This window comes from Mirounga leonina, unplaced genomic scaffold (genome assembly GCF_011800145.1).
Source record: "Mirounga leonina isolate KUSES-001 unplaced genomic scaffold, KU_Mleo_1.0 Mir_94, whole genome shotgun sequence".
Lineage (NCBI taxonomy): Eukaryota > Metazoa > Chordata > Mammalia > Carnivora > Phocidae > Mirounga > Mirounga leonina.
Window position 1 is genome coordinate 54,234,621 of NW_023270855.1, and position 10,820 is coordinate 54,245,440.

The window sequence follows — 10,820 nt, forward strand, 5'->3', positions numbered from 1 at the left end:
CAGGTTTCTGTCTGTGAGTCCCCTTAATAAACCATTTCTCATCAAGCCGCACTCGTAGACCTTTTTCTTCCATCTTACAGCTCCTTAGGATTTGTCATTTTGCACATACTTCCTTTTCACGGGACAACCAACTAGTATGGAACGGTTTATTTATTTTTTGTGGGTTTTTTAAAGTTTATTTATTTATTTATTTGTTTGTTTGTTTGTTTATTTTTATTTTTTAGTAACCTCGACACCCAACTCGGGGCTTGAACTTACAACCCAGAGATCAAGGGTCGCACGCTCTTCTAACTGAGCCAGCCAGGCACCCCTAGAACTAGGTCAATAATTTAATTCCCAGTTAGGGTGATACTCACAGGTGTCAGCTCATGCCAGTCCTGCACACTCAGGAGGAACTCTGAGAAGGGCTAGAGATGGGTCAGGCAAAAGGCGTTCACTTCCACATCCGCATCTTCACTGCCCGTCCCACACCCTCCTGTCTGGCCAGTGGGGGCCAGTCTTCCACCGCTGTCTCCCTTGTTCCTGTTCTTCCTCCTAAGGCCCATCTAGGTCACCTGCTCTGTGAAGGCTTCTCTGCCCACCCCACCCCCTTTTGTCCTAGGTAAGAAACCAAGATCCAGCCAGTTTATATGGACCAGCAGGCAAATCTGCGGGGTGGGGAAATTATGGCGCTGGGGGGACTGGCTGGTCTGGAGACAGTGGTGTATAGCAAATGTCTAACAACCGGCTCTCCAGAGGGGGAAAAATGAGTATGTGAGTTTATTATAAATTTTGTTGGCAAAAATGTGCAGCATGTATCTACGAAAAACATATAAAATACTCTCCTTTTTTTTTTTTTTAAGAATTATTTAGGGGGCGCCTGGTTGGCTCAGTTGTTTGGGCAACTGCCTTTGGCTCAGGTCATGATCCTGGAGTCCCAGGATCGAGTCCCGCATCGGGCTCCCTGCTCAGCGGGGAGTCTGCTTCTCCCTCTGACCCTCCCCCCTTTCATGTGTGCTCTCTCTCTCTCTCTCTCATTCTCTCTCTCAAATAAATAAATAAAATCTTAAAAAAAAAAAAAAGAATTATTTAGTTATTTGAGAGAGAGCACGTGCGCATGTTCACACGAGCAGGGGGAGGAGCAGAGGGAGAGAGAGAGAATCCCAAGCAGACTCCCCACTGAGTGCAGGGCGGACACAGATCCCACACCTCTGAGAGCATGACCTGATTTGAAATCAAGAGTCAGATGCTTAACCAACTGAGCCACCCAGATGTCCCTATAAAATACTCTTCATTGCAAACCGCATAGTCAACGCTTACAGAACGCGGTCTTGGATTTTTCCCACACTGGTACCCATAGCCACGTATGGGTCCAAGCGACAATGTTGGTAGGTTCCTTTAAAGACTAAGATGAACTGGAACAACAAAGATGTCCCCACCTCACTTGTTTGTCAGTCATCTTGAGCAACTTCTTTGCTAAATCAGATAACGGTCTGAAAACACAAGACAAATACTTCCTCAATTTCTCATGTGCTCCTCCCAACGTCACGGCTCAAGACAAGACACACTTTCGAGTTTAATGTACATGTTTAATCCACACTTTCTCCATCACTGTCTTAAATAGGTGATCCACACACAATAACGTGAAGCCAACCTGAAGCATTTGCAGATGCCCATGGCCAATGTTAAGTCCCCAGCATGAGGTCACCTAACAGGTCCTTCAGAACAGCATTACACAGTACTTCCACCATGCGGACACCAGCAGGTCACGTCACCAGCAGAGAGAATGACAAAATGGGAATGAACTCCCAAAAGCATAGGGTTGTTATGTCTCAAATAGATACCTCATGCTGTCCGACATACAGCAAAGGTTCAATACTTCTCGGTCAGTAGGTTTCTAAGTATCATATCATCCAATACCACGCACCATCCATCCCACACTCTCCCACGTGGTCCAGGCACACGGGGTCACACACAATCATAGTTCTAGTGCCAAGCAGGCATACCTGATGGCCAGCATGGCAAAAGCTGGGCTGTCTGTCTGTCTTGTTCATAGCTGTGTCCCCAACACCTAAAACAGTGCCTGATACAAAGGAGCGGCTCAGAACAACTTGCATGAATAAAGCTCACACATCACACGGACCCCTGAAGACTAGCCCCCTGAATGCCAGAACAGGGCTGGGGATGAGTCTTTATTTCGCACATATTAACATAAATAAATTTTTTTAATCTGTTTTTTTAATCTGTTTCGCCGGCCCTGCACAGGGCCTTGCCTACAGCAGATGTTCAATAAATATAAATGGAATGGATTAATATAAAGTACACTGTTGAGCTCAGGCTCAGAATACATACCAGAAGTTCGACTTGGGGCAGGAATGGGAGAGTGACTTGGAGAGTCCTCGAGGAGTGGGTTAGCAGCGGGGACCCCTGCCAAGCCAGGTGAGGTAGAGTCGCTGGGGTGTCAGTCAACCAAGAGCCCCAGTGAAAGAAGGCAGCATTCATTCCCGGTCCAGGGGCCCGGAGCCAGGCCCCGTGTCAATGGGCCACGACGAGGGGAGTCCAGCGGGGACTTTGGTGGCCACTCTGAAGAGGCCCAAGATGGTGGCACCCTGTGCGAGCTGCCAAGCGAGGTGCGCCCCCTCCTCAGCCCGCAGGTGAACACCCAGGCGCTGGCCAGCGCCCAGGTGCAGCAGGCTGCCCCAGAAACCAGCTGCGGAGTCACGGGCCTCTGAGGATGGAGGAGGCAGGTCCAAGGTCAGGGCCAGGGCTGCAGCCCTGACACCAAGCGGCTGCAGATGCAGGGCAGCAGAGACTGAGCCGGAGCCTTTGCCGGACACCACCCGCTGCAGCTTCAGGTTCAGGAAAACATAGTAGACCCCGGGTTCGGCCACCATCAGCTCCCCAGTGTGCTGGTCGTAACTCAGGCCTGGCCCTAGGAACACGCCTGCCAGGCCGGGGTCACTGTACCAGTGCAGGGGCCCTTCAGTCAGCTGTACTGAAGGAGGAAGAAGAGGGGAAGGTTCCTTGAGCATGGCTGTGGAGCAGGAGTGCAGCCCTGGGGAGGAGGAGCTGGGGCTCTGAGCCCGGGAGGGACAGAGGTCTCAGAAGGAAGAAGTTCTGAGAAGGAGGTGAAGTTGGTGAGGGAAGGGGGGACAGGACAGCGAGGGAGGGGAGGACAGTCGTGAAGAGGGAGAGTGGGGGTGCAGGGTGGGAAAAGCAGAAGGAAGCCTGAGGAGGGGAAAGGATGCCAAAGGTAGGAGGGGCAGTCTGACTGGGGAGAGCAGGTGGGGAAGGAAGGAAGGGGGTTGGCGGGGAGGTGAGGGGAATGGGGGAGGTGGCACAGCCTGGAGGGGACTCAGGAGGGAGGAGGTAGAAGGGAGAGTCTCAGGAAGGGGGAGAAGAGGGGGGGGCGGGGAGGGGGAGGAGGGAGGGAAGAGGGGGGCCGTACCTCCCAGAGCCCAGCGGGAGAGACAAGAGCAGGTGGGATCAGTGGAATCAAGCCCCAGGTCTGGGGGGGGGGGGCCGGAGGGAACCTGAGGTAGGTACATTTGGGAGTCAGAGGAGGAAAAGCCGGCACCCTGATAGGGTCATGGGAAGGTCAGGAAGACAGAGGAGGTTCAAAAAGGTGAGGGGACAGCTTTCAGAGAGGAGGGGAAGACGGTCAGATGGAGGGAGAGGAGGCCTCCCTGTCCCAGGATCCCTCCGCCTTGTTGTCACCCCCGCCCCCGTGCGCCCAAGGGGAATGACCGCGGGACACTCACCATCTCGGGCCACCAGCTGCGCGAACACGCCCTGCGGAGAGAGGAAAGGCGGAAAGTGGACGGAGGCTCCCCCTCCCGCTGCCGCAGCCCCCTGAAAAGTGGGGGTCCCCGGGGTCTGTGCAGGCCTTGAGCCCTCCCCCCTGCTCCAGATGAACACACTAGCATACACGCGCACCCAAAGCTGGTCCCCCAACCCCTGGAGTCTGCAAGGGCAGAACCTCGTGATTCAGCAGAGAAAAGAGGAGCGAGTCCCTCCAAGAGGCCCTTGGGAAGGAAACGGGGAGACCCCAAGGGCGCGGGAGAAAAGCGAGGTTCTCCGGGAGTTAGGAAAGAACGCGGAGTCCCCCTCACGGTTGGAGATAAAGAAGAGCCCTCGGGGTCCGCGATGGAGAAAGGGTTACCCTCCGGGGCCCGGGACGCAGATGGGGTCTCACGGGGGTGCCCCCCGAAGTCCTGGATAAAGAAGGGGTGCTCTCGGGGGCCCGGGTAGGAGAAGGGATTCCGGGCGCATCTCACCTGCGGAGAGTCGGGGAGGCGGGCGCGGGCGTCGGGCAGGAGCTCGGGGAGCTCGGGGAGCTCGGGGAGCCCGGGGCTGGGCGCGGCGGGGGCCCGGGGCACGGCCCAGCGGAGGGCGCAGGCGGCTCCGGTGCCGGCGAGCAGCAACAGCGCGGCGCTCAGGGCCCAGGGCAGCGGGCGGCAGGCGCTGCCGGGGGGCGCGGGCGGCCGCTGGGCCTCGGGGTCCGGGCAGGCGTCGGTGCGGGGGCACATGGCCGGCGGCGGGCGGCTGCAGCCGGGCCCGGGGCCCCGCGCTTTATAGAACTCAGGAAGCCGCGTTTTCCGGGGCGGAGCGGGTGGGGATCCCGGCTCCCCGCCCTCTCCGCCTTCCGTCTGAAGTTTCCCTAACTTTCTCTTCTCTGAATCTCTCTCCGCTTTCCATCTGCTTTCTCGCCCTCAAAGGCCTGCTCCACCGTTTCCTCTTCGTCCCCGGTTCTCTCCCTCCCCGGTTATCTCTCTCTCTGCCTCTGTCTCTCTGGGTGCCTCTCCGTCACTCTGCATCGCCTCTTCTCTCTGTGCCTCTCTCGCTCTTAATCTGTCCTTGTCTCTGTGGACTGTCACCTACGAGGTCTCAGCGGATCTTTCCATCTCTCGGCCTCATTATTTCTGTGCGTCTGTCTCTCTCTGTGTGTCTGTCCCTGTCTCTCGATGTCTCTGACTCTCTGATTTTCGGTTTCTTAGTCTCTCAGTCTGTCTCTTTCCCTTCTTTCTTGCCACTCTCTAGCCCCCCATCACTGGGGCTCCCCCAGCGCTCCCCTAAATCCAGCATATCTGCAGAGGGGTCAGGGAACAGCCAGGCCTCATCCCCCTTCTCTGGAGCATAAGCTCCCCCCACCCCCGCCCCAGTTGGAACCCTGAGTGGCAAACTCAGCCCTCCCACCACCCTCCCTCACCTTCCCGGGGAGCCCTGGGCCTTCCCTGGCTTGCCCCCACCCACCCATCTGGATGCTTCCCGTCAGGGGCCCCTTCTGGACCCCACAAGCAGAAGGCTGGAGAGTCCAGGTAGAGAAATCCCCCTTACAGGGAAGGGACAGTCTTGGCTAAAGCAGAGGAAACTCAAATTTCCCGTTCACTCTCCACTGGTGGAGGCGGGGTGGGAGGAGGAGCAGAGCAGGGGCGAAAACCCGGTCCCAAAAGAGGAAGCCGCGGTATATTGAGAGACAGGCGGCACTGGGAAAGCCCTGGCCTCCTCCAGAAGCTCGGCTCCTCCGGGCCGGGCCAGGTGGACACTGGCCAGGCAAGGGATCCCAGTATTGCATCAGTGGCAGCCGGGAAATGCGGGCGGGGGGGCGGGGGTCGGGATTTGGGTTCAGCGGAATCGTTATGGGATGATTGCCCTGCGTTCTATTTTGTTGTATTGGGCCTCCTCGGAGAATTACCGGAAGCAGTCACGGTGCTGGCTGTTGTTGATGCTAATAGGTGCTAATGTTTCCTGTATCTGAACAGTTTACAAAGTGTGACACCCGACCTAGCAAACTAGCCAGGCAGCAGCACCTGGGGATTTGTTAGTTATGCAAATTCTAGCACCGCAAACTAGGCCTATTGACACTCTGGGAGCAGAGAAGCCCAGGAATCAATGTGTGGTTGAGCCCTCCAGGCAGGGATTCTGAGGCTCGCCTAAGTTAGAGATGCCAGTGCCTTGTACCAGGGTCGTTCCTTTCCACCTGCCATCCCTCTGGCTGGAATGTTCTTTTCCAGACCTGCAGGCAGCGACACTTTCAGTTCCAACATCACTGCCGGTAGAGAGGATGAGCCGAGCACCACGTTCTACTAGCACTTTCCTGAAACCCCATTGCGGTGACAGCTAAGCGATTGTTTTGAAAACTAAACCGAAATTGTTAGCCAGCAGGGCAGGAAGCCAAATATCATCTCCGTAGCAGAATTCCACCATCGCCATCCCCCAAGGCTCCCCGGCTGGGGGTGACCCCCTCCCAACTCCAAAAGAGAGTGTGGCGGATGACTGCTAACATTGAGGAGTTTGCTTCAATAGATCCCCCAAAAGAGACACCAGCTTTTCTCCCCAGCAGAGCGGAAAAACAGCCATTTCTAGAGTTGCTTTTTCCTCCGGAGAGCCGAAAGGGCAGTTTCCGGGCAGAGGAAGCCAGCTGAGGGTAGGAGAATCACGCTGGGAACCGGAGTGGTAAGCAGACCCCTGACCACGAATGCAGGAGCTGAAATTTCCCCCACCCCAACCCTCGCCCTCACTCAGCACCCAGGACTGGGAAATGGGACAGTAAGAGACCCCTCTCCTAGGAATCGGACCAACCAGGAAGAAAGATTTACCGATCCTGAGGCCAAAGTGTCCTCTCCCAATGGCATCACCCCGCCAAGAAGCTCACAGGCCATGGGCCAGCCTCTTTACTAGTAAGCCCTACCCCACAGCAAGCCATAGCCGGGGATTGCCTCCGCTGACAAAAAAAAAAAATTACAGAAAGAGGTACTTGGGAGTCCACAGGCATCACCTTCTCCAAGGACCCAAATGAAAGTGTCCTGCTCTTGGGTCTGGGTTATATGCCCCATGGGATTTCCTTGGTAGCATTTCCACCATCTGAAATACACTCGTTCGTTTCATTTCCTTGCTTGTTTTGCCCAGGAGATTGTTATCTCCTGAAGAGTCACATCTCCGTCTGCCAGCCTCGATAGTATTCACTGAATGAATGAATGAAGTATATAGCATGGCAGTTACCAGCATGAACTCGAGAGGTCAACAAAGTACAGTCCACCAACAACACATTTTGTGTTTGTTTCTGGTTTTAAATGGCAGGGCAACGTCAAAAGAAGATTTCACAGCATGTGCAAATTATAGGCAATTCAAATGTCGGAGTCCACAAATAAAGTTCTTTTTTTTTTTTTTTTTGCTTTTTTTATTATGTTATGTTAACCACCATACATCATTAGTTTTTGATGTAGTGTTCCACGATTCATTGTTTTCGTGTAACACCCAGTGCTCCATGCAGTACGTGCCCTCCTTAATTTCCCATCACCGGTCTTACCCAACCCCCCCACCCCCTCCCCTCTGAAATCCTCAGTTTGTTTCTCAGAGTCCATAGTCTCTCATGGTTCGTCTCGCCATCCGATTTCCCCCCCTTCATTTTTCCCTTCCTTCTCCTAATGTTCACCATGCTATTCCTTATGTTCCACAAATAAGTGAAACCATATGATAATTGACTTTCTCTGCTTGACTTATTTCACTTAACAAATAAAGTTCTATCGGCACCCCGCCCCTGTGCCCATTCATTTGCGGGGCGTCTATGGTTGTCTTTGCAGTGCTATGGCAGAGTCGAGTGTTGCAAGAGAGACTGGCCCACAAAGCCCAAAATATTCACTCTCTCTGGGCCATTTCAGGGGAAAAAAAAAAGTTCCTGCTTCTTCTCTAGAGGCTTGAATTTCAGCTCTCGAATGTCTTGCTTGTGATCTTGGCCAGGCGGCTTTACCTCCCTGAGCCTCATTTTTCCTGATATGGTAAATGGGAATAAAAGTAGGTCTCCAAGGGTGGTTAAGAGCTTGCCAGGAGGACGGCCAGGCACATCGTGAATGCTCGATAAAGGGGAGCTGGCATCATATGATCTCTGAATCTCCCACAACCCCCGTAACACCGTCATCCCCAATAGGCGGATGCAGAAACTAAGACTCCAAAAGTTGGAGTCACTTAGCCTCAGTGACTCACGGTGACTGTTCGGAACTCCCTACACCCAGGGGCTCGACAGCAATCTATACACTCCCCCCAAGGAGGGGAAACAAGGCCTGGCAGCCCGGGGAAGGCTCAGGCCACAGCCAGGGAGTGCCATGACGTGCTGCTGTGGTCGGGACATCTGAGCCAGGCAGCCCTGCCCATCACAAGGTGCTCAGCATCACCCTCTAGCACCCCACGTTCAGTGGAGTTGCACCTCTGCGTTCAGCAGTCTCCCCAAGGTGAGTGTGGGCCGTTTTCCTCACCTCTGGGGTAGGACCTGAATCCTCACCCTTACCATCATAGGGCTCAAGGGAGGGACTGGGCAGGAAGTAGTTGGAGGGAGGAGCACTGGCCCTCACCCCTGTGAGGCCCAGTGAACAGGTACCTTCTCCAGGAAGTGTGCCTTGATTTTTCCTAGTAAAATTCATCTCCTTTTCCCTGGGTTCCACATTGCCTCCTAGCCCCTACCTGTGGCCTCCCCACCCCACCCCCGCCTGTGTCAACTTCCAGCTGGCCTGGATCCTCTGTCTCCCCCAGGGCAGAGGCAAAGCCTAACAGAGAACATTAGTGATGTTTGCTGAGTAAGTACACAGTGAGAAAGCAAGCAAGTGAGCAAGGGACCAAACAGGGGTGTGTAAACAAGAAAAGAAGAAAAAAGGGAAGGAAAGAACCGAATCGAATAAAATTGGTCTTGAATCATGGCAATGTGTTTGGGGTTTTTTCTTTGTTTATTTTGTTTTGTTTTTTTTTTTAAGATTTTATTTATTCAGAGAGAGAGCAAGAGAGCACAAGCGGGGTGGGGGGGGCAGCAGGCAGAGGGAGAAGCAAGCTCCCCAGCTGAGCAGGGAGCCCGATGCAGGTCTCCATCCCAGGACCCCGGGATCATGACCCGGGATCAGCTTTGTGGAGTTGGGGTGCACAGCCAGCTGCTTCGGAATTGTGTGATTCCAATGTGATGTTGCATGTTTAGGAATGAGGACGGGGAGGGGTCCCGTGTGTGCACAGGTGTGTCTCTAGTTGAGGAACAACCCTGGCACAACATCCAAACTGCTCGGCTTCAAATCCCAGCTCTGCCCCTTGCTAGTTGTATGATCTTGAGCACATTCTTTCCCTTATCTGTGCCTCGGTTTTCCCATCTAAGAAGTGTGGCTAACAGCAGTGACCACCTCATAGGATTATTGTCCAGGATAGGGAGGTGCTCTGTAGGGTTAGCCATCATTTCTGGCGGCCTGGTTCTCCTTGTGATTCGATGGAACACACCACCAGGGTCCAAAAACTAGTGCAGGCATCCGGACGGAAAGACAGACAGGCAGGAATGTCGGTTCAAAAGTGTTTTCGGAATGCAAATAGCCAAAGCAGTCATTGAAAAAAAAATGGCCAGGGCGCCTGGGTGGCTCAGTTGGTTAAGCTACTGCCTTCGGCTCAGGTCATGATCCTGGAGTCACAGGATCAAGTCCCGCATTGGACTCCCTGCTCGGCAGGGAGTCTGCTTCTCCCTCTGACCCTCCCCCCTCTCATGCTCTCTCTCTCTCATTCTCTCTCTCAAATAAATAAATTTTAAAAATCTTAAAAAAAAAAAAAGAAATGGCCAGAAAAAGTTTGGTAATCAAGCCGTGGAGAAGGTTGAGTCATCTCCTTGGGGCTCAATAAAGATCTCTCACTAAGGGTTAAGTAAGCTGCAGGATGCTATGTACTGAATACGTTGTTTTGTTTTAGAGCGGAGATATATTTGCACAGCAGATTTCTAGAAGGTATAGAAAAAAACCAGAGGATTCAGAGGTGAGCAATGTGGCTCTTTCACTGTACATGCTTTTGCCCACTTGCATTTTCCATGTGCTACTGTTTTGCTTTGTTTTGGTTTTTTGATGTTAAGTACGGAATTGTGGTCAGGTGCGCACACACGTAGAAAGAAACCAGTAGCCCGAGCTGAAGAAGGGAAAATTTAGCATCAGTGACATCAAAGGCAGGAAATGGTGTTTCCCTGCTAAGGGCAGTAGAAGGACACAGGGATGGGGAAGATCCAGGCAGACCAGGGCCAACCCCTACAACCCCTCAGAGGGGCCTGGCATGAGAAGCCAGATCATTCTGCTGGGAAGCAAGCCCTCCCGCCCCAGGAAGGAAGTCCCAGCAGGGCCACCACCTGGAGGGACTCTCCAGCTCGCCCAGGAAGGCAGCCATAAGGCAGACAGACATAGGGTACAATAGATACCTCCATTCGAGTCATACACAATCACACAAATCAAGACACAAACCAAGACACACACAGACACACCGTATAGACACACACACACACACTCTCTCGCTCACACTCACTGAGACACATACCTGGACACATAACCATACGAAAGAGCAGCCACCAAACCTAGCCACGGGCACACACAAGGACATGCCCGTGGCTATGGTCACACATACCCACTCACACATAAACAGCCTCCAACAGACTCAAGCTCTCCAGGACACACAATCAGAGACTCACAATATCAGACACCCAGAGGCCACCGAAGGCACACAAGTCACACAGTGACATACGCTGACCTAGAGAGACACAAAGGTCAGAGAAGGCACTCAAAACAAAGACACAAAGTGCAAGGGAACACAACCAAGGGAAGCCAGGCCCCGTCCTTCAAACCGCCCAAGATCCACCACCCCCTAGTGGGGACCCAGGCTCTCGCGGGGGCCTGTCCTTCACTTCCTTGAGGAACCTCTAGGTCCCTTTTCTCGTAGGCCGCGGGCGACCCCTGCTGGATGGCTGGGAAGTGGGCAGAGCCTAGGGAGATAACGGAGTAGTAGGCGGGACTTGGGGAGAGGGCAACACCTGGAAGGGGGAAGGGCTGGGAAGTGGGCGGGACTTG

At 53.8% G+C, this 10,820-nt stretch overlaps 1 protein-coding gene across 1 annotated transcript; it reads right to left on the reverse strand.

Annotated features, from left to right (window-relative positions):
- Window positions 1-1,099: 1,099 nt before the first annotated feature.
- On the reverse strand, window positions 1,100-4,508 carry TNFSF9 (TNF superfamily member 9). Its single transcript, XM_034996368.1, has 3 exons — window positions 4,257-4,508; window positions 3,741-3,771; window positions 1,100-2,974 (listed from the first exon to the last, which is right to left on the reverse strand). The coding sequence occupies exons 1-3, from the start codon at window positions 4,506-4,508 to the stop codon at window positions 2,478-2,480; spliced, it is 780 nt and encodes a 259-aa protein (XP_034852259.1). The 3' UTR covers window positions 1,100-2,477.
- Window positions 4,509-10,820: the final 6,312 nt, after the last annotated feature.

Excerpts from the sequence above, each read along its gene's own strand:
- TNFSF9 (XM_034996368.1), bottom strand. The coding sequence starts at position 4,508 with ATGTGCCCCCGCACCGACGCCTGCCCGGACCCCGAGGCCCAGCGGCCG. Across the intron at positions 3,772-4,256 it reads GCCTCCCCGACTCTCCGCAG|GGCGTGTTCGCGCAGCTGGT; the intron begins GTGAGATGCGCC and ends CTCTCTCCGCAG. Across the intron at positions 2,975-3,740 it reads GCAGCTGGTGGCCCGAGATG|TACAGCTGACTGAAGGGCCC; the intron begins GTGAGTGTCCCG and ends TTCCTCCTTCAG.